Below are 27,824 nucleotides of genomic sequence, written 5' to 3'. Positions count from 1 at the left end.
TGCAAACCTTCTTCTGGTTTGACTGCAGGCATGCACGCGGTTCCATCCTGGTCCCGACTCACTTCTTCGTGGTTCTAACCAGCTGCTTGGACTTCAGGCAGGCTGCAGATTCATGCTCTGGTCCTCTCAGCTGTGCTGCCTTCATCCTGCCACACAAAGCCAACAATGACGAGAGCTGCAACGTAAGCAACACCACCAAATATATAAAAAAAAAAACCAAATAAGCAACAAGAACCCGGATATAAGTTTCCCACTTTTGTACAGATTTAGTAGAGATACTCAATAGTTTTAGGCCACCATTAAATGTACACAAGTACACACAATCTACACAAGCTCCAAAACCATTCTGTCCAGTGGACAATCATCAATTACATCATCATCATTATTATATTATTCATTAGCCTATTATTATTACTATCATCATTATTAGTACTACTACTAGTAGTAGTAGTAGGCTAGTATTAGCCTGCTTATTGGCTTGCTTATTAGCCTGCTTTTGCCCTATTATATGAAGTTTTTCAGAGATTAAAAAAAAAAAAAAAAGTAAATAAATAAAAAAAATTATAAAAATCAATAAAAAATATGTAATTATTTAGGGTGGATTAAATAATAATAGCCTAATAATTCCAATAATAATCATTATTATATTATTAATTAGCCTATTATTATTACTATCATCATCATTATTCTTCTTCTGACTATTGCTAATACTACTACTACTAGTAGTAGTAGTAGTAGTAGGCTAGTATTAGCTTGCTTATTAGCCTGCTTTTCCCCTATTATATGAAATTTGTCAGATATTTTTTTGTAAAAAAAAAAGTAAATAAATAAAAAAATTTAAAAAAATCAATAAAAATATAAAATTATTTAGGGTGAAGAATAAAGAATAAATTATTAAAGAATAATAATCTAATAATAGTCTAATAATTCCAATAATAATCATTATTATATTATTAATTAGCCTATTATTATTACTATCATCATTATTCTTCTTCTGACTATTGCTAATAATACTACTACTACTACTAGTAGTAGTAGTAGTAGGCTCGTATTAGCTTGCTTATTAGCCTGCTTTTGCCCTATTATATGAAATACAAAAAAGTAAATAAATAAAAATAATTAAAAAAATCAATAGAAATATAAAATTATTTAGGGTGGATTAAAGAATAATAATCTAATAATTATAATAATCATTATTATATTATTAATTAGCCTATTATTATTACTATCATCATTATTCTTCTTCTAATTATTATTATTATTACTACTACTACTACTACTAGCTAGTATTAGCCTGCTTTTTCATAATTATATGAAATTTGTCAGATTTTTTTTGTAAAAAAAATCTATACATTTTTTTGAAAACACAATAAAAAATATCAAATTATTTAGGGGGATTAAAGAACATTTTAGGGGGGCTTCAGAGCAAAATGTTCTAATAATAATCATATTATTAATTAGCTCATTATTATTACTATCATAATGATTCTTTTTTTGTAAAAAAAAAAAACTACAATTTTTTTATCAATAAAAAAATATCAAATTTAAATATAACATTTTAGGGGGGCTTCAGAGCAAAATGTCCTAATAATAATATTATTATTAATTAGCTAATTATTATTACTATCATAATGATTCTTTTTTTGTAAAAAAAATCTATACATTTTTTTAAAAACACAATAAAAAATATCAAATTATTTAGGGGGATTAAAGAACATTTTAGGGGGGCTTCAGAGCAAAATGTTCTAATAATAATCATATTATTAATTAGCTCATTATTATTACTATCATAATGATTCTTTTTTTGTAAAAAAAAAAAAAAAACTACAATTTTTTTATCAATAAAAAAATATCAAATTTAAATATAACATTTTAGGGGGGCTTCAGAGCAAAATGTCCTAATAATAATATTATTATTAATTAGCTAATTATTATTACTATCATAATGATTCTTTTTTGTAAAAAAAAAAAAACTCCAATTTTTTTATCAATAAAAAAATATCAAATTTAAATATAACATTTTAGGGGGGCTGAAGGCCCCCTAAAAAGGCCTAATGGCACCACTGCAACAACACACACTCCAACTCTGGAAAAATGTCACTCATATTCGTCACTCAATCTGTCCAGAAATCAGATGCGGAATCCACCTGGGTGGAGGACCTGATGAAGATGCACACGGCTCGGGTCAGAGATGTCGAAATTCTGACAGGTCTGGACTTGTACCGTAGAACCACTCTGAGATATGCCGACGTTCTCGCACTTAAAACATTTATGCACACATATGAGAGTGAGATCTAATGTGACGTCTAATGTGACATCTAATGTGTGACATCTAATGTGAGATCTTCTCAGCTGTGGTCGGAAAGGCGTGGATGTGGTACCCACTTTGTGCTTTCAAATGATTCATTTGAATCCCTTTTCTACATCTTGATACGAACGCCTCAAAGTTAGGGATCATTTGCAAATGTCCTTGTTTGCAATTCATATTCATCGTGAATCACATGATGATACTTAGCGTCTGAAAATATCATGCTAGGTTAACCGTCCGTAGGAATCAATGGAAAGCGGGAATGGTTGTTTGTGGCCCGCGATTGGCCGGTGACGAGTCCAGGGTGTACCTCAGGCATACGCCCGTCACCCTGTTTGTGGAGACTGGACACCTTTTGTGTTCATGTTTATTTTTTGTGTAGCTGAATAAGCATTGTGTTAGCATATCTTACACCTATTCAGCCTGTTCTCTATTCTTTTATTATTGTTACAACTTGCCTTCCAAGATGGCGTCATGTCTGTTTTGGTCAAGTACCGTATTTTCTGGACTAGAATTAATTAATTATGTCAGGGCAGTCGAGAACAAGATGACATTTGTGTAGCTTCAACATTCTGCTCTCAAAGGAGATGGATGTTGATACATATCAAATCATATCAAAATTTAGAACGAACACAGGAGTCGTTCGGAAGCTGAAGCTGGACTGAAATGCTGTGGAAATACGCTAAAACATAGAATGAAAGTAAGAGTCAGTTTATTAGTCTGAGCTCAACGTTGATACATGAATTTCAATACAAGGAGGAAATGAAACCAAAAGGTAAAAAATACATCATTAGGTAGAAAAAAACATACATAAGTTGCATTTTTTGCGGGTTTATTTACCATATTTTCTGGACTATAAATCGCACCAGAGTAAGTCGCACAAGACCAAAAATGCATCATTAGGTAGAAAAAAACATACATAAGTGGCATTGGAGTATAAGTCGCATTTTTTGCGGGTTTATTTACTGTATTTTCTAGACTATGAGTCGCTCCGGAGTATAAGGCGCACAAGGCCAAAAAAGCATACTTAGGTAGAAAAAAACATACATAAGTCGCACTGGAGTATAAGTTACATTTTTTTCAAGTTTATTTACCGTATTTTCTGGACTATAAGTCGCTCCGGAGTATAAGTCGCACAAGGCCAGAAATGCATACTTAGGTAGAAAAAAAAACATAAGTCGCACTGGAGTATAAGTCGCATTTTTTGCGGGTTTATTTACCGTATTTTCTGGACTATAAGTCACTCCGGAGTATAAGTCGCACAAGGCCAAAAATGCATCATTAGGTAGAAAAAAACATACATAAGTCGCACTGGAGTATAAGTCGCATTTTTTGCAGGTAATTTATTTTATCTACTTGACCAAAACAGACATTGCAGATGCAGATGCATTTTTGGCCTTGTGCGACTTATATATACTTATACTCCAGAGCGACTTATAGTCCAGAAAATACGGTACTTGACCAAAACAGACATTACGTCATCAAGTCCTAACAATAATAAAAGAATATAGATATGCTAGGATGTGCAAAGATATGCTAACACAATGCTTATTTAGCTACACAAAAAAATAAACATGAACACAAAAGGTGTCCAGTGTTTATGGAACATAAACACTTTTTTCATTTATAAGTCGCTCTGGAGTATAAGTGGCAGGAACAGCCAACCTAGGAAAAAAAGTGCGACTTATAGCCTGGAAAATATGGTAGTAGTAAAAATAGTAAAAAATAGTAAAAAAAAATATAATAAAATAGTAAAAATAAATTATCCACAAAAAATGCGACTTATACTCCAGTGCGACTTATGTATATATTTTTTTCTACCTAATTATGCATTTTGCCCTATTATATAAAATATGTCAGATTTTTTTTTTTTTACAAAATAAATCAATAAAAAAAAAATCAATAAAAAATAAAAAAAAATCAATAAAAAATCAATAAAAAATATCAAATTATTTCGGGGGCTTAAAAACAACCCCACTAAAATAGGCCTAAAAAAAGTTTTAAGTTTAAAAAAAAAACAAAAACATTAGCCACTCCAAATTATCCATAGTTATGAATGTGAGTGTGAATGGTTGTTTGACTTGACTTGGACAATGACTGGTAAAAATGTTGCGATCCACATTTTTTTAGCTTATGATGCAATCCACTGTTTTATTTTTATATTTTTATATTTTTGCTGATCCCTTTTTTAAGAAATAATAATCTTTTGTTCCAAACAGGAATATGTGGACGTCAATAAGTCAAAGTATTTGCAACCAGGGTTAAAATCCCTGCGCTTAGCCCCTTTAGCAAGAAGGACCACTACGTGAGAATTGCCACAGAACAGAGCCATGTGTTGTTTACATATCATACGCTAAACAGTATTCCACTATAGCGACAAGGCTGCAAAGTATTATACTTAATGTACTATGTGTACCCAGACCTTGTATTTTAGCACATTTGTAGCGAATGTTATTCTTCCAAATGCCAACAATACATAACATTTGTCATAGTAATCAACAGGGAATTGGGTAATTACTTTAGTGTACTAAATAGTGATGCTATTTATGAATTTATTAGCGACACAGTAGCAGCAGTGAAAACATGATGGGAATATTTCTTCTACTGGTAATGACGTCTGATGCTCTGGCCTGTTGGGAACGCCACAGGAGAGGAGGCATGACCAGGAGATGTGTTCAATGACCTTTCGTTAAAAAGCTGTGGAGACAAAAAAAAAAGAATAATTTGGTTATTAAAATCAAATATCAAAAAGTTCAAAGGGGACTTTTAATGATGTGGATCTGTACTCCATATTTCAAGCAATGTCTGGGATCCGGGACCAACAGGTAACCGTAGATCTGTAGGTCCTAAAACTGGTCCAAAAACTTTAGTGGCGTAGCTGGCGGCCATGCTGGATTCAAGGAAACAGGCATTCAAGTATTCCGGATCTCCGGCGTTTCAATATGATCAACGAAAAAAAAAAAAAAAAAGACCAGCCAGACCTCCTCCCTTAGGACCAGCCCCCTCTTCTGGACCAGCCAGACCTCCTCTCTCAGGACCAGCCAGACCTCCTCCCTCAGGACCTGCCTCCTCTTCTGGACCAGCCAGACCTCCTCCCTCAGGACCAGCCTCCTCCTCTGGACCAGCCAGACCTCCTCTCTCAGGACCAGCCTCCTCCTCTGGACCAGCTAGACCTCCTCCCTCTGGACCAGCCAGACCTCCTCCCTCTGGACCAGCCAGACCCCCTCCCTCAGGACCAGCCAGACCTCCTCCCTCAGGACCAGCCTCCTCTTCTGGACCAGCCAGACCTCCTCCCTGAGGACCAGCCAGACCTCCTCCCTCAGGACCTGCCTCCTCTTCTGGACCAGCCAGACCTCCTCTCTCAGGACCAGCCTCCTCCTCTGGACCAGCTAGATCTCCTCCCTCTGGACCAGCTAGACCTCCTCCCTTAGGACTAACCTCCTCTCTCAGGACCAGCCTACTCCTCTGGACCAGCTAGACCTCCTCCCTCAAGAGCAGCCAGACCTCCTCCCTCAGGGCTAACCTCCTCTTTTAGGACCAGCCAGACCTCCTCCCGACTGACTTTGTGGCCTCTTCAAGTATGGTAAGTACATATGGTAAGTACATATGGTATGTACCATATGGTATGTACCATATGGTACATACCATATGGTACATACCATATGGTATGTACCATATGGTATGTACATACGGTATGTACATATGGTATGTACATATGGTATGTACCATATGGTACGTACCATATGGTATGTACCATATGGTATGTACCATATGGTACGTACCATATGGTATGTACCATATGGTACGTACCATATGGCACGTACCATATGGTATGTACCATATGGTACGTACCATATGGTACATACCATATGGTACATACCATATGTACATACCATATGGTATGTACATATGGTATGTACATACCATATGTACATACCATATGGCATGTACCATATGGTATGTACCATATGGCATGTACCATATGGTATGTACCATATGGCATGTACCATATGGTATGTACCATATGCTATGTACATGATCATGAATGACTAATGGATATTAGTGGATAATATTAATGGATATTATATGGTATTGTGTGGGGGGGTGGGGTGGGGGGGGTCAATACCTGCTGATGAGTTCCAGGATTCATTGCTTCCAAGCTGTGATGAGTACGTGAATAAACTTCCAAGGCTTTGGCATGGAAAAGCATCTCCACTCTGATGAATTCCAGGAAAATCTTCTGTTAACAACAAAGCATAAGGGATGACTATTATCTCGGAATACTCTTATTCGGATGACTATTATCTCGGAATACTGTTATTCGGATGACTATTATCTCGGAATACTCTTATTCAGATGACTATTATCTCGGAATACTGTTATTCGGACGACTGTTATCTCGGAATACTGTTATTCGGATGACTATTATCTTGGAATACTGTTATTCGGACGACTGTTATCTCGGAATACTGTTATTCAGATGACTATTATCTCGGAATACTGTTATTCAGATGACTATTATCTTGGAATACTGTTATTCAGATGACTGTTATCTCAGAATACTGTTATTCGGATGACTGTCATCTTGGAATACTGTTATTCAGATGACTTATCTCGGAATACTGTTATTCGGATGACTATTATCACGGAATACTGTTATTCAGATGACTATTATCTTGGAATACTGTTATTCGGACGACTGTTATCTCGGAATACTGTTATTCGGATGACTGTTATCTCAGAATACTGTTATTCAGATGACTATTATCTCGGAATACTGTTATTCGGATGATTATTATCTCGGAATACTGTTATTCGGATGACTATTATCACGGAATACTGTTATTCGGATGATTAGTATCTCGGAATACTGTTATTCGGGTGACTATTATCTCAGAATACTGTTATTCGGATGACTGTTATCTCGGAATACTATTATTCGGACAACTGTTATCTCAGAATACTATTATTCGGACAACTGTTATCTCAGAATACTGTTATTCGGATGACTGTTATCTCGGAATACTGTTATTCGGATGATTATTATCTCGGAATACTTTTATTCAGATGACTATTATCTCGGAATACTGTTATTCGGATGATTATTATCTCGGAATACTGTTATTCGGATGACTATTATCACGGAATACTGTTATTCGGATGACTATTATCACGGAATACTGTTATTCGGATGATTAGTATCTCGGAATACTGTTATTCGGGTGACTATTATCTCGGAATACTGTTATTCGGATGACTATTATCTCAGAATACTGTTATTCGGATGACTGTTATCTCGGAATACTATTATTCGGACAACTGTTATCTCAGAATACTGTTATTCGGATGACTGTTATCTCAGAATACTGTTATTCGGATGACTGTTATCTCGGAATACTGTTATTCGGATGATTATTATCTCGGAATACTTTTATTCAGATGACTATTATCTCGGAATACTGTTATTCGGATGATTATTATCTCGGAATACTGTTATTCGGATGACTATTATCACGGAATACTGTTATTCGGATGATTAGTATCTCGGAATACTGTTATTCGGGTGACTATTATCTCGGAATACTGTTATTCGGATGACTAGTATCTGGGAATACTGTTATTCGGGTGACTATTATCTCGGAATACTGTTATTCGGATGACTATTATCTCGGAATACTGTTATTCGGATGACTATTATCTCAGAATACTGTTATTCGGACAACTGTTATCTCAGAATACTGTTATTCGGATGACTGTCATCTCGGAATACTGTTATTCAGATGACTATTATCTCGGAATACTGTTATTCGGGTGACTATTATCTCGGAATACTGTTATTTGGATGACTATGATCTTGGAATCCTATTATTCGGATGACTATGATCTTGGAATCCTATTATTCGGATGACTATGATCTTGGAATACTATTATTCGGATGACTCATATCTCGGAATACTGTTGTTCGGATGACTCTGATCTTGGAATACTATTATTCGGATGACTCATATCTCGGAATACTGTTGTTCGGATGACTCTGATCTTGGAATCCTATTATTCGGATGACTATGATCTTGGAATCCTATTATTCGGATGACTATGATCTTGGAATACTATTATTCGGATGACTATGATCTTGGAATACTATTATTCGGATGACTATGATCTTGGAATACTATTATTCGGATGACTCTTATCTCGGAATACTGTTGTTCGGATGACTCTGATCTTGGAATCCTATTATTCGGATGACTATTATCTCAGAATACTGTTGTTCAGATGACTATGATCTTGAAATCCTATTATTCAGATGACTATGATCTTGGAATACTATTATTCAGATGACTATGATCTTGAAATCCTATTATTCAGATGACTATGATCTTGGAATACTATTATTCGGACGACTTATCTTGGAATACTGTTATTCTGAATGTAGTTTTATTTTTCAAATGAATACTTTGGTCCAAAGATGAAAACCAAGGTCATGTTACGCGAGTATGTCGATACTGACTTTGACATCGTGTAGTTTCTGCTCTTGGAAGTCCAGGATGCTTTCCTCCATGTTCCTCATGGTGTGCTGAGCATTGCTGGAAGCTTTCCTGGCATTCACTTCAGCCTGTTCATTCATTCAGTACATTCAGTACATACAATACGTACAGTACATACAATACGTACGATATGTACAATACGTATGATATGTACGATGCACTTTCACAACACAAACATCATCCTACCTGAGACTGGAATACTTTGTCAAGGAAAACGTAGAAAAGATCAAATAGATCCAGTATCAAGCTGGGGTCCTCTACCAGAGGCCTGAACTGTAGGGTTCTGTGTCGGATGCTAGCTGTTGTGATCTTCCGGACCCAGATATCAGATGTTCCTGATATCTGCTGGGGCCATCCACCCATCTTGGGGAGCATGACACCCACTATTGTGGGTGACACTACTACCCCAACCTAAACCCTATTGGCGCTCCATTTGTGGACCGGGATTGAACGTCTGGTCCAAATATCCAGATACAATCCAATACCAACGCAATCGCTGGAGATGTACGTTGTATCATAACACTAGAAATACTTGTAGTACATATCCAGTACTGTGAAGTGTTGACATAACCCGGTTCATGATGGATACAATGGTGTGTCTGTCTGCCGGGTTCCTCAGTCGGATATTTTCCAGTTTCTGTAATTCCTTCAGCTCCCTGTTGAGATCGGCGTTCCACCTTTTCATGTTGGCCTGCGACCACGGAATCATCTGTAAGATCTTACAATACGATAGAATAATAGATCGGAAAAATTGTGTATTTTGTACATGAAAACTAACCTTTATACTTTTAATGATGGCGCCGTATGCATTTAATGGAGCAACAACTTTAGTCTCTAGTCTCTCGATCTGCAACACAAAACCAGTGCTTTACCACCGATTCACCACAATGACCCCACGAGTACGTCCATATGGACAGAAACCGACCTCCGCCTGCCGGTAGTCCTGCACCACGGCGAGGTCGTCCGCAAGGGTTTTCAGTCCCTCCTGGATCTCAGCGGTTTCAGTGTTTGAAAAGTCAAAGAGCCGAGCAACCAGATTGTCCGCCTTGTCTCGGAGCTTGGCGGTCGCTTTGGCGTAAGACGCCAGCAGGCGGCAGAGGTCGCCCATGTGGACCTCCGCATCCTTCACGATATGATCCAGGTTCCTCACCTCCACGCTTCTGAAACTACCAGGAACATATTCAATATTATTAGCAAGGCCTATCGTACCGTGACTTTTTCAATTTCGAAAATTTGTCTATGAAAATTTACATGCAATCATAAAAAAATGGTTATTATATTTACACAACTTCACTCGTTCATTCATTTTCTACCGTTTTTCCCTCACGGGGGTGCTGGAGCCTATCCCAGGCGGGGTACACTCTGGACTAGTGGCCAGCCAATCACAGGGCACATATAGACAAACAACCATTCACACTCACATTCATACCTATGGACAATTTGGAGTGGCTAATTAACCTAGCATGTTTTTAAAATTGCCTATTTTAAAATGTTCTTAAGCCCCCCTAAATAATTTGATATTTTTTATAGATTTTTTTTTTTACAAATTGTATATAATAGGGCAAAAGCAGGGTAATACTAGCCTACTACTACTACTAGTAGTACTACTAATAATCATTAATTCATTTTCTACCTTATCCTCAAAAGGATCGCGGGGGTGCTGGAGCCTATCCCAGCTGTCTTGGGGCGAGAGGCGGGGTCCACCCTGGACTGGTGGCCAGCCAATCACAGGGCACATATAGACAAACAACCATTCACACTCACATTCATACCTATGGACAATTTGGAGTGGCTAATTAACCTAGCATGTTTTTGGAATGTGGGAGGAAACCGGAGTACCCGGAGAAAACCCACGCATGCACGGGGAGAACATGCAAACTCCACACAGAGATGCCCGAGGCGGAGATTTGAACCCAGATCTTCCCGATTTTCTAGCCCACTCGTTCGTAAATAAAGTAGATTATTTTGTAAATCTGTGGAATTGAACCCATGTCTCCTAGCTGTGAGTTCTGTGCGCTAACCACTTGACCACCGTGCCACCACCCCTTCACACATCTCATACTAATGAATAATAAACCCTACCTGGGAAAGAAAGTGTTCATTTTTGGCACCAACTCCAACTGCTCTGATGTTTGCATCATCATCACCAGGTAACACAGGAGCCTTGTTATGACGTCACAGAAAGCACAACCTGCTTTTGACCAGAAGGTGGCAGCAGATTGTAATTACAACCAAGATGCTTTTATTGAGTCAGGCTGGTGAAATAAGTCAATTATAAGAAGTACTAAAATAAGAAGTACTAAAATAAGAAGTAGTTTAAGAATGAAAACTTTGACAATTGATGATGTTTTGGTTCCAGACAAACATTACCTCAAATGACTGAACGTTTTCAAACCTTTATCTTTGGTCTGTTCCTCTTCTTCTTCTTCTTCTTCTTCTTTTTCCTAAAGTGTGCACACATTGGCTTTCACTTCCTCCTTTCTCCGTTTTGTTACCTCCCTGTTGTCACCCTGCTGTTGGGTTTTCTTGTTCCTTAGAGGCCATGTTCTCCGTGGCCCCGAGACCAAGCCCCCATCTAAAGCTTTCAGTCGCTCTGCTACCAAACTCTATGCTAATGCTAATGGTAATGCTAATGGTTTAATTTCATTTGAACATGCATCAGATTCCAATTGAGTGCATCCCATAATCAGTTCCCAGTTCCACATGTCCAAAAGGAGTAGGAAGAAGCAAAGCTTATTAAATCCTACCCCTCCATCTGGTACTTTTACAATCATTTTCTTTGTTTTTTTTTTTACAAAAAAAATATTTCTGACAAATTGTATATAATAGGGCAAAAGCAGGCTAATACTAGCCTACTACTACTGCTAGTAGTAGTACTAATAATCATTCATTTTCTACCGCTTATCCTCACAAGGGTCGCGCGGGTGCTGGAGCCTATCCCAGCTGTCTTGGGGCGAGAGGCGGGGTACACCCTGGACTGGTGGCCAGCCAATCACAGGGCACATATAGACAAACAACCATTCACACTCACATTCATACCTATGGACAATTTGGAGTGTCTAATTAAACTAGCATGTTTTTTTTTTACTTCTAAGGGCCAGTGGTGTCATTAGGCCTATTTTATGGGGGCTTCAGCCCCCCCCCCCAAATGTTCTTAAGGCCCCCTAAATAATTTGGTATTTTTTATTGATAAAAAAAAATATTGGTGGGTGGATGGATGGATGGATGGATGGATGAATGATGGATGGATGGATGGATGGATGAATGATGGGTGGATGGATGATGGATGGGTGGATGGATGGATGATGGATGGATGGATGGATGGATGGATGGATGGTGGAATGATGGGTGGATGGATGGATGGATGATGGATGGATGGATGATGGATGGACGCGTAGATGGATGCATGGATGAATGATGGGTGGATGGATGGATGAATGATGGGTGGGTGGATGGATGATGGATGGATGGATGATAGATGGACACGTGGATGGATGCATGGATGAATGATGGGTGGATGGATGGATGAATGATGGGTGGATGGATGGATGGATGAATGGATGGATGGATGGATGGATGGATGGATGAATGATGGGTGGATGGATGATGGATGGGTGGATGGATGGATGGTGGAATGATGGATGGATGGATGGATGGGTGGATGGATGATGGATGGGTGGATGGATGGATGATGGATGGATGGATGGTGGAATGATGGGTGGATGGATGGATGGATGATGGATGGATGGATGGATGATGGATGGACGCGTAGATGGATGCATGGATGAATGATGGGTGGATGGATGGGTGGATGGATGATGGATGGATGGATGGATGATAGATGGACACGTGGATGGATGCATGGATGAATGATGGGTGGATGGATGGATGAATGATGGGTGGATGGATGGATGGATGGATGAATGATGGATGGATGATGATGGATGGATGGATGATAGATGGACACGTGGATGGATGCATGGATGAATGATGGGTGGATGGATGAATGATGGGTGGATGGATGGATGGATGGATGAATGATGGATGGATGGATGATGATAGATGGATGGATGGATGATAGATGGACACGTGGATGGATGCATGGATGAATGATGGGTGGATGGATGGATGGATGAATGATGGATGGATGGGTGGATGGATGATGGATAGATGGCCAATCCCAGGGCACATATAGACAAACAACCATTCACACTCACATTCATACCTATGGACAATTTGGAGTGGCTAATTAACCTAGCATGTTTTTGGAATGTGGGAGGAAACCGGAGTACCCGGAGAAAACCCACGCATGCACGGGGAGAACATGAAAACTCGAGGGTGGAATTGAACCCTGGGCCATATAGCTGTGAGGTCTACGCGCTAACCACTCGTCCGCCGTGCAGCCTACAAAGTAAACATGTCAATAAAGTCATAGTTATTAGAAGTACATTTACAATATGGAAGTACAATTCAAAACAACAACAACCACAATCAATACTAATACTAATCAATACCAGATCTATCAAGTATCTGGTATCGTTGATACCAGCCTGTATCGTTCAGTCAGTATCATATCGTAGACAAATGAGCGGTGTCACATCACCACTAAAAAAAAAAAAAGGGGGGCAGGCTGTTCCGGGAAGGGGAAGGTCTTTCCAGGTCATACAATAACAACTGTAGTCATCCAGGAATCCATCGGGTGGGAATTCTACTGACTTCACTTGGATTTAAATCTACTTAAAGTCACCCAGACAGGTAAATATGCCCTCTGGGACCAGTTACTTCATACCTGGACACATTTGGGACAGCTGTTTACTTCCCATGTTTATCTCCGTCAATCCATACAAGATATTATTGAATCTTATTAAAAAAAAAAAAAACATGATAGTTACCATCATGATTTGATTGTTAAAATATGTTTGCTATTGTTTTGAAGTTACGTTTTTTACAGAAATAAATGCTTTGCTCTTCATTGTGTAATGACGCCCTCTGGTGGTCATCTTGAGTAACGTCATGGTATTTATTCAGGCATTGTCAACACAGACTATTGATCCGAACGTTTTATGAGGGGAGTACATATTATTTCAACCTAAATGACCCCCCCTCCCTCACTAACCATATGTGCTTTATTCTGTAATTTTTTCTTTTATCACATATAGTTATGAGGAGAATAAAGTCAAAATAAGTCAACAAAACTAAAACTACTATTGGCTCTTTCAAAGCACGTCTAAAAAGGTAGGGCTTAACAAGAAAGGCACAAGATTAGACACATGTAAACCAGAAAATGATATGTAAATGTTACACTTAGGGAGAAAAAAGTGGGCTAATATACAATAATACAATAATATACAATTTGTCAGATATTTTTTTGTAAAAAAAAATAAAAATAAAAAAAAAAACAATAAAAAATATCAAATTATTTATTATTTAAAATAGGCCTAATGACGCCACTGGCTCTTAGAAGTAAAAAAAAAAAAAAAAACATGCTAGGTTAATTAGCCACTCCAAATTGTCCATAGGTATGAATGTGAGTGTGAATGGTTGTTTGTCTATATGTGCCCTGGGATTGGCTGGCCACCAGTCCAGGGTGTACCCCGCCTCTCGCCCCAAGACAGCTGGGATAGTCTCCAGCATGCCCCCATGACCCTCGTGATGATAAGCGGTAGAATATGAATGAATTATGAATGACCTCATCACGCGTCAACAGTACTGGAAGTTTTGATGGCGCTGACAATGATTGACATTGACAGTCATGTGATTCACGTGACAAAGCTAAACCCACCAGACATGGACTTGGGTACTTCTCGGACAAAATACAGAAGATGCCAAATATGATGAAGTAAAAAAAAAGAAAAATCCTTTGACCTTTTGCCCTTGAAAGCCTGCATATGTAAATGAATACTTGACTATAACAGGATGTCCGTGACGGAGAGCCGGGCTAACGAGACCCCCGTGGTGACGCTGACCACCAACTCCAGAAGTCAATGGCCTCCTTTGTGCCAAATCTTCTGCGGCCTGTGCTACAGCCCATTTTGCTGCTCCGTGTCCCAGCACCTGAGGAAGACCATGGGGACGTCCCAGTCCGCACTGGGGGTGAGAATTAAGTGCAACCAGTACAAAAAAATAAAAGTGTGGCTAATATCAAAGTGACGCGTGTCTTCTGTAGGCGCTCCATATCATGGTGGGTCTGCTCCACATCGGCCTGGGCATCATCCTCCTCTGCTCAGGACCCACCGTCTGGTGGAGAATGACCGAGACCGTATTTCCTGAGTGGCTGGGAGGACTGGTAAGCCTTTCCAGATACACTTTAACCCCCATGCCCCCCCCCCTTCCCAAGATGTCTTCAAATTCTAACACAACATCATCTTGCTCTTCTCTAGTTCATCATATTTGGCATCTTCTGTATTTTGTCCGAGAAGTACCCAAGTCCATGTCTGGTGGGTATAGATTTGTTACGTCAATCACCTACCTACCTACCTTCCTTCCTTCCCTCCTTCCTTCCTGCATGCATTCCTTGCTTCCTTCCTGCATGCATGCATTCCTTCCTGCATTCCTTCCTTCCTGCATTCCTTCCTGCATGCATCCTTCCTTTCCTGCATGCATGCACGCATTCCTTCCTGCATGCATGCATCCTTCCTTCCTGCATTCCTTCCTTCCTTCCTGCATGCATCCGTCCTTCCTGCATGCACGCATTCCTTCCTGCATGCATGCATCCTTCCTGCATTCCTTCCTTCCTTCCTGCATGCATTCCTTCCTTCCTTCCTTCATGCATCCTTCCTTCCTTCCTGCATGCATCCTTCCTGCATGCATGCATGCATCCTTCCTTCCTGCATGCATTCCTCCCTTCCTGCATGCATTCCTCCATTCCTTCCTTCCTTCCTGCATTCCTTCCTGCATGTATGCATCCTTCCTTCCTTCCTGCATGCATTCCTTCCTTCCTTCCTACATTCCTTCCTTCCTGCATGCATTCCTTCCTTCCTGTATGCATACCTTCCTTCCTTCCTTCCTGCATGCATACCTTCCTTCCTTCCTTCCTTCCTTCCTTCCTTCCTGCATGCATGCATTCCTTCCTTCCTTCCTTCCTACATTCCTTCCTTCCTGTATGCATACCTTCCTTCCTTCCTTCCTGCATACCTTCCTTCCTTCCTTCCTTCCTGCATGCATACCTTCCTTCCTTCCTTCCTTCCTGCATGCATTCCTTCCTTCCTTCCTTCCTTCCTGCATGCATCCTTCCTTCCTTCCTTCCTGCATGCATCCTTCCTTCCTGCATTCCTTCCTTCCTGCATGCATTCCTTCCTGCATGTATGCATCCTTCCTTCCTTCCTGCATGCATTCCTTCCTTCCTACATTCCTTCCTTCCTGTATGCATACCTTCCTTCCTTCCTTCCTTCCTTCCTTCCTTCCTTCCTTCCTTCCTTCCTTCCTTCCTTCCTTCCTTCCTTCCTTCCTTCCTTCCTGCATACCTTCCTTCCTTCCTGCATGCATTCCTTCCTTCCTGCATGCATCCTTCCTTCCTGCATGCATTCCTTCCTTCCTTCCTTCCTGCATTCCTTCCTTCCTTCCTTCCTTCCTTCCGGCATCCATTCATTCATTCATTCATTCATTCATTCATTCATTCCCTACTGCTTATCTCAAGAGGCTTGCGGGGGTGCTGGAGCCTATTATTATTATTATTATTATTATTATTATGATACATTCATAACGCACCTTACATCAAATAAATGATCTCAAAGTGCACATATTTCAGATTGAATAACACTTTTACAGATACAATCATTCCAGGTGAACTGTTACGTGTGAAATATAGAGTCTGCCCCCCCCCCCCCCCCCCCCGTCAATTTCGTTAAATCAATGCGGCCCACCAGTCAAACATTTTGCCCACCGCTGGTCTATGTAGTCCGAAAACTCAATATTTTGTGGGTCTTGAAAGTTCAGCAAAAATTCCCAAAACCTTTGGCAGTATGGATCTGTCTTTTCTGGAAATGGTTGGCAATAACTCAATGAGTTAATCAGTTAAGTCAATGAGTTAATCAATCTGGCCGTGCCTTCGTTAAGCTCAAACGTCATAACATGAAAAAAAAACAAGCACCGCATGTAGTACTATATAAAGGACCACATGTAGTACTATATAAAGGACCACATGTAGTACTATATAAAGGACCGCATGTAGTACTATATAAAGGACCACATGTAGTACTCGTCATGGCAGCTGCAATGATGACTGACTCATTGATTGATTGATTGATTGATTGATTCCCGCCTCCCAAAATAAACCAATTACTGTCTTTTTGTTTTTAGATCATTGTCAACGTGATCGTGAACTTATCAGGAATTGCCTTTGCCATCGCGGCCATCGTACTCTACTCCTTCAACTTAAGAAGGTTACACGTGTGGGACCTTTGCGAGCGCTATGACGACGATTATTACTGGAGGAAAAGGCAGAACCAAATGCCGACCATGAGCGCCAGTGAGGAGCTCATGAAGCAGAAATGCTTGGAGGGAAAATACCTCTTCCTTGTAAGTATCCTTGTCGTCAAGGTGGATTTCTTCCAGCTGTCCATAATTATTTCCCCACTGGAAATAATGTCAAGCAAACTGCTAGTCATGTAAGTAGTACTTAAAAAAAAAAGTAATGAGTTATAGTTACTAGTTACCTCTCAAAAAAAGTAATTGAGTTACTAACTGAGTTACTCCACTACAAAAGTAACTAGTTACCAGTAAAAGTAACTATCGCCCCCCTAAACAGCAAAGATGGTACCATTACAGAGGTTTGTATTTATTGCAGTCGACAGGTGTTTCTGTGGGTTTGAGTTGCTCACACAAGACAAAGTGGATAAAGTTTTTTTCGGGGACATAATGTACATTTTACCTTTGACATCAACGAGGTTAAAGTAGTGTCTGTACTTCCATTTGGCTAACGTTGTCTTCTCTAGAGTCATCGTCACTCGCCATCTTTCGCTATGGTGTATAGCACTTTGGACATGCTCGAAACACCCGCCCACTCAACTTCTCTGATTGGCTGAAAACGCAATCTTACTAAATCTTAGCCAATCAACGTTGCTTATGTGCTCTGAACACCCGCCCACTCAAGTTCTCTGGCTGAAGAACCTTAGTCCATTCTTGTTGCTTATATGCTCTAAAAACCCGCCAACTCAAGTTCTCTGATTGGCTGAAAACGCAATCTTACTAAACCTTAGTCAATACTCATTGCTTATGTGCTCTAAACACCCGCCCACTTAAGTTCTCTGATTGGCTGAAGACGCAATCTTACTAAACCCGAGCCAATCAACGTTGCTTATGTGCTCTAAACACCCGCCCACTCAAGTTCTCTGATTGGCTGAAGACGCATCCTTACTAAACCTTAGCCAATCTCTTTGCTTATTTTGGTTATCCCACCCCCTCCCTTGTCCGATTCGTTATGAAGTCGGTGATATATTTTTAGGCGGGGTGTCGAAAATGGTAACGGCGTTATGCTGACAGTAAAAGTCATTAGTTAGATTACCCGTTACTGGAAAAAAAGCAACGGCGTTAGTTATTTTAAACGCCGTCATTCCCATCACTGGTTATTAGTCATGACTTGTTATTGTGTGGCTTTCATTAGACAGTCCTGAGAGCCATCAGTGGCGTTCTGACGGTGCTGTCAGTCCTGGAGCTCTGCCTCGTCATCAGCTCCTGTGTGATGGCCATCAAGGCTCTGAGGCGAAGCAGCAACCGAGACCAGAAGGTAGAAGTTTGCCATTTCCTGTTTGTTGTAAGACCGAGGTAGTCCTTTCACAAATGTATTGACGCCACCATGAATGTTCTTCTCTGCAGAGCCTTTATGATCCAGAGAAATTCACCCCACTTTTGGAGGAAAATAACCCTTCAGCCTCCAGATAAAATCCCTTCCTCTTGCTGTAATCGATTCCTTAATGACAAGTGATGACACAAATTGACATTTTTCAACGGACATTTGCTGATTTATAGAAAATCCGATATACTGTACGTGCTAGCAATTAGCCTTAGCAATTTTGAACACCTCCCAATATGACATTGAAATCAATGACTAAGATGCGTAGTCCACTCAAACCGCTGATATATTACACATTCTACACACACACATATATATAAAACATATTTATACACACATAAAATGTATACAAACACTTTTAAGGCTCAATAAGAGAAGATACAGTATTAGCACAGTCAAGCTAACTATTAAACAGCAGGTTTGAAATAGCAACACAAAGCTTTGTCGCCACCTACTGGAGTGTTAATAGATGACACCCAGCTGCATAGCAAGTTTAGGGAGTAAAATGCACCTTTTTATACTGCTTTTATACTACTTTTTATACTTCATTTTATACTGCTACGCATTTGCAAAGTAATATCAAGCTATTTTAGCCAGTATTAAGAACTTTAATTCTTTGTTTTCCAAAGTAACGTTGCATTTTTTTAATACTTTTATATGGTCATCTAGGGAGGAAAAACCCAATTTAAGACAACAATAGAAAATGTGAGGATCCATTGTGTGTTACATAAAGGTAAGTTAAAAATGTGAATGGCATGATATCAAAAAATATGGTTTTTGAGGAATACCTGGAATATAAAATGATAAAAAAAATTCATTACGAAGATATTTAAAGAAAACAACTTGATTGGGTCATTTTTGACCCACTTATGGAAGGTTGGGGTAGTAAGACTAGTAAGACCAGTAAGACTAAAGACTGACTGTTTGTTTCTCTTCTAGTTGCTAATTTTCAAGAAATAGTCGTGAGTATATCTGATAAAGATATGTGTCAAATTTTTAAGAAAAAAAGTTTGTCCAATATAGGAGAGAAAGTGTGCCAGGACACCGGAAATGTCCAAAAGGTCAATTCGAACTATTTTTACACAGGTTTTAAGATTTTGATTTTGACTTTATTATCAGCAGCTGTGAGGAAACATGGAAGCCAGATTCAAGACTTTTTCTGATTGTTGTTTATACCGGAGAGTGGGACTCTTGTCTTGTTCTGCCTGCAGGATATCCTGTCTGCCTGCAGGAAATGTGCTCCAATTGGCTTTCTGTGCACTCATTTCCTCCGACACGTCCGACACAACTGGCTGGCAAATGCAAAAAAAAAACAAAAAAAAAAACACAGGAAATGCAAAATATACAAGTTGTATTTCACAAAAAAAATACCTTGAATACATATATATCATAAGTATGTTTCATTGTGTTTCTGAAATTATAGTGTATTCTGACATTGTGTAATTTTGCTTTACTATATAGCTTTGGGAAAGTTTTTTTCCACATTTTGTTATGGTACATCCTTGTTCCAAATAAATGAAATCATTTTTACCGTCAAATTTCTACACAGTAAAATGAAATGATATGCTGAAGCCCCCCTAAAATAGGCCTAATGAAGCCACTGGCACAATCTTATGAGTTTATCAAATAAAGTCTAAAAGTTATATTTGGTTTAATATTCAGTTGATTAAAATATGGATAGTAATATTCACAATTGCCATTGGCGTGTTGAATGTGCTGACAACTAAAATTATGAAATATAGCATAGCATTTTTATTTATTTTTATTAGATTATTATTCTTTAATCTTTAATCCCTAAATAATTTTATATTTTTGTATTGATTTTTTAAATATTTTTTATTTATTTACTTTTTTTTTTTTACAAAACATCTCTGACAAATTTCATATAATAGGGCAAAAGCAGGCTAATAAGCTAGACAATAAGCAGGCTAATACATACTAGCCTACTACTACAACTACTACTACTACTGCTACTACTAGTAGTAGTAATAGTCAGAAGAATAATAATGATGATAGTAATAATAATAGGCTCATTAATAATATAATAATAATAATTATTAGAATTGTTAGATTATTCTTTAATCCCTAAATAATTTTATATTTTGTATTGATTTTTTTTATTATTTTTTATTTATTTACTTTTTTTTTTACAAAAAATATCTGACAAATTTCATATAATAGGGCAAAAGCAGGCTAATAAGCTAGCCAATAAGCAGGCTAATACTAGCCTACTACTACTACTGCTACTACTAGTAGTAGTAATAGTCAGAAGAATAATAATGATGATAGTAATAATAATAGGCTCATTAATAATATAATGATGATTATTATTAGAATTGTTAGATTATTATTATTATTAGATTATTATTCTTTAATCCCTTAATAATAGGGCAAAAGCAGGCTAATAAGCAAGCCAATAAGCAGGCTAATACTAGCCTACTACTACTACTAGTAGTAGTACTAATAATGATGATAGTAATAATAATAGGCTAATGAATAATATAATAATGATGATGATATCATTGATGACTGTCCACTGGACAGAATGGTTTTGGAGCTTGTGTAGATTGTGTGTACTTGTGTACATTTAATGGTGGCCTAAAACTATTGAGTATCTCTACTAAATCTGTACAAAAGTGGGAAACTTATATCCGGGTTCTTGTTCCTTATTTGTTTTTTTATTTAATTATTATTATTATTGTTTTGAATGTCTACTACATTCATTCATATCCTGTGCAATCGCTGGCAATGTGAGTGTAGTTCGAACACGTGACCTAACAAAGCACAGCCCATTGTTTACTTCCGGATAGAGAGGCATGTATAGGGGGCGTTAGGACCCTGGGGCTTCCCTCCCCGGTCCATTGACTAGAGTCCCTGAAGCACATTGGTCTCAGACCGCGCAGACTAGCAAAGTAGGCGGGTAACGGTCCGCTACTTCCGTCACGTAAAAGTTCATACATGTTCCTCCTCCATCCCCTCAGTAACCACCATCGCGTGTCCATGACGTCGTGAAGCTAACAAGACGACATGTCGCTGAGCAGGAGCATCGAATTCGAACACTTCGAAGAGCGGGAGAAGCCCCAGCGGACACCCAGGAGCGGCTCGTCGGGGTCTCACTCCGGCTCCAGGGTCCACGGACTGACGGCCAGCCCGGCTCACAGCGCCCACTGCAGCTTCTACCGCACACGGACCCTGCAGTCGCTCACCTCCGAGAAGAGAGCCAGGAAAGTTCGCTTCTACCGCAACGGGGACAAGTACTTTAAAGGTCTGGTCTACGCCGTGTCCGCAGACCGCTTTCGGTCCATGGACGCCCTGCTGGCGGAGCTCACGCGCTCCTTGTCGGACAACGTCAACCTGCCGCAGGGGGTTCGAACCCTGTACACTCTGGACGGAGGCAGGAAGATCTGCAGCCTGGACGAGATAGTGGAGGGTAAGGTGGAGTCCGACTGCTGCCGTTCTTAAACATCAGGAAACATGGTATAGTACATAGTATGTACATATATACATAGTATATATATACGTATATATACATATATTACTTCAATATATATATAACAAACATCCTCTCCCAGTTGTCTTTGGGCGGGGGCAGGGGGGGGCCAAGATAGAATAATTTAATGTAATGTAATTTATTTTATTTTTATTTATTTTAGTTTTAATTTTAATTTCATTAAAATCTAAATTATTCAAGATTTTTGAGATTATTTATTAATTATTCAAGCTTTTTTAAGATGCAGGAGACAAGTTAGAACAATTCCAAGGGCCAGGATAGAATAATTTAAGGTAATTTATTTAATTTTAATTTTAATTTTAATTTTAATTTTAATTTTAATTTTAATTTTAATTTTAATTTTAATTTTAATTTTAATTTTAATTTTAATTTTAATTTTAATTTTAATTTCATTAAAATTTAAATTATTCAAGATTTTCGAGATTATTTAATTATTCAAGATTTATTAAGATGCAGGGGATAGGTTAGAACAATTCCAAGGGCCAAGATAGAATCATTTAATGTAATTTATTTTAATATTAGTTTTAATTTCATTAAAATTTTAATTATTCAAGATTTTCAAGATTATTTATTAATTATTCAAGATTTTTTAAGATGCAGGAGATAGGTTAGAACAATTCCAAGGGCCAAGATAGAATCATTTAATGTAATGTAATTTATTTTATTTTTATTTATTTTAGTTTTAATTTTAATTTCATTAAAATCTAAATTATTCAATATTTTTGAGATTATTTATTAATTATTCAAGCTTTTTTAAGATGCAGGAGATAGGTTAGAACAATTCCAAGGGCCAAGATAGAATCATTTAATGTAATTTATTTTAATATTAGTTTTAATTTCATTAAAATTTAAATTATTCAAGATTTTCAAGATTATTTATTAATTATTCAAGATTTTTTAAGATGCAGGAGATAGGTTAGAACAATTCCAAGGGCCAAGATAGAATCATTTAATGTAATTTATTTTAATATTGGTTTTAATTTCATTAAAATTTAAATTATTCAAGATTTTCAAGATTATTTATTAATTATTCAATATTTCTTAAGATGCAGGAGATAGGTTAGAACAATTCCAAGGGCCAAGATAGAATCATTTAATGTAATTTATTTTATTTTAATTTTAGTTTTAATTTTAATTTCATTAAAATCTAAATTATTCAATATTTTTGAAATTATTAATTATTCAAGCTTTTTTAAGATGCAGGAGATAGGTTAGAATAATTCCAAGGGCCAAGATACAATAATTTAATGTAATGTAATTTATTATTTTTTCATTTTTGTTTTAATTTTAATTTCATTAAAATTTAAATTATTCAAGATTTTCAAGATTATTAATTATTCAAGATTTATTAAGATGCAGGAGATAGGTTAGAACAATTCCAAGGGCCAAGATAGAATAATTTAATGTAATTTATTTTATTTTAATTTATTTTTCATTTTAATTTCATTTTAATTTAAATTATTCAAGATTTTCAAGATTATTTATTAATTATTCAATATTTATTATACAATAAAGTCAAAATATTAAGAGATAAAGTAGTCTTCTAATTAAGGGAAAGGTAGGAACTTTATGAGGAAAAATGTTATAAAATGAGGAAAAATGTCATCTTAGCAGCGTAGAGATTAAATATAAGAGACGGGTATTTTTTTTAAAAGTCGCCATTTGAGGGAAACAACCAAAAAATAAATAAAGTTGTAGTTTTTGGAAAGTAATAATATGGGAATAAAGTCATAATAGAATGGAAATAAAATTAAAGTTTATTTAAAAAGAAAGTTGAAGAATTTTTTAAATGGAGGAAAAAAATCAAGACTTTGATTTGAATGACTTTAAATTTTTAGGGATGAAAGTTGGATCAGCCTTTAATGTGTTTCCACTTTCATTTTGAGTAGAAGTTAAAAGTTAAGAAGTTGAACTTTTATTCTCTAAGAAGACAAAATGAACCAAAGCCGTACTCGCACGGTGTCCTCGAACACGGAACATGCCCGCCCCCTTCGGCTGCTGCCCCATTTTTTCCTCCACTCGCCCAAACGTTAAAATGTGTCACACTCATCTGATTGGTGCAGATCCCTCCTGAGGACCACATGTAGGCCAGCACACGATCTAGATTCTTGTGGCGTCTTTTGCTAAACTAAGTCCAGAAATGTTCATTCGGCGACCATTATTATTATATTATTCATTAGCCTATTATTATTACTATCATCATTATTATTATTATGATTATTACTACTACTACTAGTAGCAAGACAATAAGCATAATACTAGCCTACTACTAATTGTAGTAGTAGGCTAGGCTAATACTAGCCTACTACTAACCGTAGTAGGCTAGCCTATTAGCCAATTTGCCAATAGTAGTATTTTAATTAATTAGCTAGTAGTAGTAGGCTAGGCCAATAAGTAGCCAATAAGTAGGCTAATACTAGCCTACTACTATTACTACTACTAGTAGTAGTAGTAGTAGTAGGCTAGGCTAATACTAGCCTACTACTAGTACTACTAGGAGTAGGCTAGTATTAGCCAATTAGCCAATAAGTAGCCAATAAGTAGGCTAATACTAGCCTACTACTATTACTACTACTAGTAGTAGTAGTAGTAGGCTAGGCTAATACTAGCCTACTACTAGTACTACTAGGAGTAGGCTAGTATTAGCCAATTAGCCAATAAGTAGGCTAATACTAGCCTACTACTACTACTACTAGTAGTAGTACTAGTGGTAGGCTAGTATTAGTATTAGTAGTAGTAGGCTAGGCTAATACTAGCCTACTACTAGTACTACTAGTAGTAGTAGTAGGCTAGTATTAGCCTGCTTATTGTCTACTAGTAGTAGTAGTAGTAGGCTAATACTAGGCTAATAGGCTAGGCTCGTATTAGCCAATTGGCCAATAAGCAGGCTAGGCTAATACTAGCCTACTACTAGTAGTAGTAGGCTAGTATTAGCCTGCTTATTGTCTACTAGTAGTAGTAGTAGTAGGCTAATACTAGGCTAATAGGCTAGGCTCGTATTAGCCAATTGGCCAATAAGCAGGCTAGGCTAATACTAGCCTACTACTAGTAGTAGTAGGCTAGTATTAGCCTGCTTATTGTCTACTAGTAGTAGTTGGCTAATACTAGGCTAATAGGCTAGGCTAGTATTAGCCAATTAGCCAATAAGCAGGCTAGGCTAATACTAGCCTATTACTAGTAGTAGTAGGCCTACTACTAGTAGTAGTAGGCTAGGCTAATACTAGCCTACTAGTAGCAGTAGTAGGCTAGTATTAGCCTACTACCGCTACTAGTAGTAGGCCTACTACTACTACTAGTAGTAGGCTAGGCTAATACTAGCCTACTAGTAGCAGTAGTAGGCTAGTATTAGCCTGCTTATTGTCTTACTTATTAGCCTGTTTTTGCCCTATTATATGAAATTTGTCAGATTGTTTTTGTTAAAAAAAAAAATCAATCAAAAATATCAATGGCCTATCAAAAATAGGCCTAATGATGCCACTAGTCCTCAGGATATTTTTGGTATTTATGACCATATAAAGTGATATAAAATGTGACTTTTCTAATGAGATGTGAAATGAAATTCAGTCGTTAGTCGTTAGCCGCATTGCTTTGTTTTGAAGACGCTAAGGCATATCAAAACTCTTTTATGGGATGGTTTTGATCACATCTGCTGTCCACATGATGATCGTAACCCACAGACCGGGGGGGGGGGGGTGCGAGTATGGCTGGTCTCTTCCCAGAGAATATAACAATACAGTGGGAAGATCCTACTTCCCAGTGTATAATCCCATGCCTCCTTCTGCGGGCCTAGCTATTTAATTAGCAGGTAATAATAAAAGCAGGTACCGTGGGACATGGGACATGGGACGTGGGACAAGGGACGTGGGACAAGGGACGTGTTAGTTCCTCTCCACACACATGAGGAAATGCCATGCACTGGATTCCACAGAATTGTCCTGGCGTATGGCTTTAAGGGATTACACCGCCTTTAAGCAGCTATTCACATGCACGTTGGCTGATCGGTGCTGGATGGGATTCAGACCCCCATACGGCCAACCTCCTTTGCTCCAAGGGGAGAAAACATTTGCTTCCTATTTACCCCCCCCCCCCCCCCGAATGGAATGCTTGCAGATAAATCCAAAATGCTTTGCTTTGGATGAAGGCCAATGCAGCAGCATTTCTACTACAGTAAACCTCGGATATATCGGATTCAATTGTTCCCACTGGTTTTGTCCGATATAAGCGAAATCCGTTATATGCGTATACCGGAAAATGTCAGTTTTACACATATATCGGCATAAATCAGATTTTATCCGTTATAAAAAGGCACTTCCTTGACTATGTTTCCAATGTACCTGGACGCGCAGGCAACGCTGCAAACGCTGCAAATGACGTCGTATAGCGGCCTGTCACCATTCGGCGAATCGGAGCGCCACGATGCGGCCATCCAATATATGCGAGGGAAATTTCATGGAAATGCATTGGAACGGGACTGGAGATTTTGTCCGAAATAGGTGAAATCCGTTATAAAAAATCCGATATATGCAATGAATTTTTATTGGAAATGCATTACAGAAAAATTGGTTCTTTTTTATCTGTCCGTTGTGAGCGAATTTCCGATATATCCGAGTCCGATATATCCGAGGTTTACTGTACCGCTTATCCTCAGGAGGGTCTCAGGGGTATGCTGGAGCCTATCCCAGCTGACTTCACACAAGTGGCAGGGTATACCCTGGAGAGGGCCCCATTAAATAGTAACATTCATTCATTTTCTACCGCTTATCCTCAGGAGGGTCGCGGGGGTATGCTGGAGCCTATCCCAGCTTACTTCAGAGAGCGGCATGGTACACCCTGGACAGGGGTCCCATTAAATATTAACATTCATTCATTCGTTTTCTACCGCTTATTCTCACAAAGGTCGTGGGGTATGCTGGAGCCTATCCCAGCTTACTTCAGAGAGCGGCATGGTACAGCCTGGACAGGGACCCCATTAAATATTAACATTCATTCATTCATTCATTCATTTTCTACCGCTTATCCTCAGGAGGGTCAAGGGGGTATGCTGGAGCCTATCCCAGCTGACTTCAGACAAGTGACAGGGTACACCCTGGACAGGGGCCCCATTAATTGTTAACATACATTCATTCATTTTTGACCGCTTATCCTCACGTGGGTCGCGGGGGTATGCTGGAGCCTATCCCAGCTGACCTCAGACAAGCGGCAGTGTACACCCTGGACAGGGACTCCATTAAATATTAACATTCATTCATTTTCGACCGCTTATCCTCACGTGGGTCACGGGGGTATGCTGGAGCCTACCCCAGCTGACTTCAGACACGCGGCAGGGGTATTATTATTTTATATATGATATTATTATGATATCGTTATTTTTTTGTCTTTCGGTCACTATGTACAGTTGCGTGCCGTACTTCGCCGGTTTGAGGGTCTGGTGATCTTGTGTCTTAGGCGAGAGTTACGTGTGCGCCTCCAACGAGCCCTTCAGATGTGTGGACTACATCAAGAACATCAACCCCAACTGGTCCGTGGGCAGCAAGACCGGCACGTCACGCTCCCTGTCATCACTCGTCCCGTCCAAGAGCGAGCATCGACATCATCATCATCACCACCATCATCATCACCAGCAGCAGCAACACCAGCAGCAGCATCATCGTGATCCCAAGGACTTCA

General features: G+C 38.6%; 4 protein-coding genes across 10 annotated transcripts in view; 3 read left to right on the top strand and 1 right to left on the bottom strand.

Annotated features, from left to right (window-relative positions):
• Positions 1 to 5,879, top strand: part of enpp2 (ectonucleotide pyrophosphatase/phosphodiesterase 2) — a 28,201-nt gene extending 22,322 nt beyond the window's left edge. For all 6 annotated transcript variants that reach the window (XM_058056413.1, XM_058056412.1, XM_058056410.1 and 3 more), the window contains 2 exons: positions 29 to 182; positions 2,128 to 5,879. In XM_058056413.1, coding sequence (XP_057912396.1) covers positions 29 to 182; positions 2,128 to 2,298 — 325 coding nt within the window. In that variant the 3' untranslated portion in view covers positions 2,299 to 5,879. The remainder of the gene's footprint in view (positions 1 to 28; positions 183 to 2,127) is intronic.
• On the bottom strand, positions 4,025 to 17,815 carry LOC131106901 (CBY1-interacting BAR domain-containing protein 2-like). Its single transcript, XM_058056417.1, has 9 exons — positions 17,726 to 17,815; positions 10,939 to 11,300; positions 9,782 to 10,022; positions 9,635 to 9,703; positions 9,446 to 9,547; positions 9,043 to 9,048; positions 8,820 to 8,924; positions 6,435 to 6,548; positions 4,025 to 5,005 (listed from the first exon to the last, which is right to left on the bottom strand). Exons 2-9 carry the CDS (start codon positions 10,998 to 11,000, stop codon positions 4,910 to 4,912), a joined length of 795 nt encoding a protein of 264 aa, XP_057912400.1. The 5' UTR covers positions 11,001 to 11,300; positions 17,726 to 17,815; the 3' UTR covers positions 4,025 to 4,909.
• Positions 13,459 to 20,184, top strand: LOC131106900 (transmembrane protein 176B-like). Its single transcript, XM_058056416.1, has 7 exons — positions 13,459 to 13,611; positions 14,772 to 14,949; positions 15,023 to 15,142; positions 15,237 to 15,293; positions 17,155 to 17,373; positions 18,458 to 18,580; positions 18,670 to 20,184. The coding sequence occupies exons 2-7, from the start codon at positions 14,773 to 14,775 to the stop codon at positions 18,733 to 18,735; spliced, it is 762 nt and encodes a 253-aa protein (XP_057912399.1). The 5' UTR covers positions 13,459 to 13,611; position 14,772; the 3' UTR covers positions 18,736 to 20,184.
• A 937-nt stretch (positions 20,185 to 21,121) lies between these two features.
• Positions 21,122 to 27,824, top strand: part of LOC131107424 (serine/threonine-protein kinase DCLK2-like) — a 23,177-nt gene continuing 16,474 nt past the window's right edge. For both annotated transcript variants that reach the window (XM_058057437.1, XM_058057436.1), the window contains exons 1-2: positions 21,122 to 22,076; positions 27,603 to 27,824. The exon at positions 27,603 to 27,824 is cut by the window's right edge and continues 176 nt beyond it. In XM_058057437.1, the coding sequence (XP_057913420.1) occupies positions 21,674 to 22,076; positions 27,603 to 27,824 (625 nt within the window). In that variant the 5' untranslated portion in view covers positions 21,122 to 21,673. The remainder of the gene's footprint in view (positions 22,077 to 27,602) is intronic.

Source organism: Doryrhamphus excisus, chromosome 19 (assembly GCF_030265055.1).
Source record: "Doryrhamphus excisus isolate RoL2022-K1 chromosome 19, RoL_Dexc_1.0, whole genome shotgun sequence".
Taxonomy (NCBI): domain Eukaryota; kingdom Metazoa; phylum Chordata; class Actinopteri; order Syngnathiformes; family Syngnathidae; genus Doryrhamphus; species Doryrhamphus excisus.
Note: the sequence above shows the minus strand (reverse complement) of the source record. Positions and strands in the feature narration are given on the sequence as shown.

Bases quoted from the DNA above. Each gene is read 5' to 3' on its own strand.
- LOC131106900 (XM_058056416.1), top strand. From the start codon at position 14,773: ATGTCCGTGACGGAGAGCCGGGCTAACGAGACCCCCGTGGTGACGCTG. The intron at 14,950-15,022 runs GTGAGAATTAAG...TGTCTTCTGTAG, and splicing joins CGTCCCAGTCCGCACTGGGG to GCGCTCCATATCATGGTGGG. The intron at 18,581-18,669 runs GTAGAAGTTTGC...TCTTCTCTGCAG, and splicing joins GCAGCAACCGAGACCAGAAG to AGCCTTTATGATCCAGAGAA.
- LOC131106901 (XM_058056417.1), bottom strand. From the start codon at position 11,000: ATGATGATGCAAACATCAGAGCAGTTGGAGTTGGTGCCAAAAATGAAC. The intron at 10,023-10,938 runs GTAGGGTTTATT...TGTTCCTGGTAG, and splicing joins ATGAACACTTTCTTTCCCAG to TTTCAGAAGCGTGGAGGTGA. The intron at 5,006-6,434 runs GTATTGACCCCC...TTGTCTCCACAG, and splicing joins ATCCTGGAACTCATCAGCAG to CTTTTTAACGAAAGGTCATT.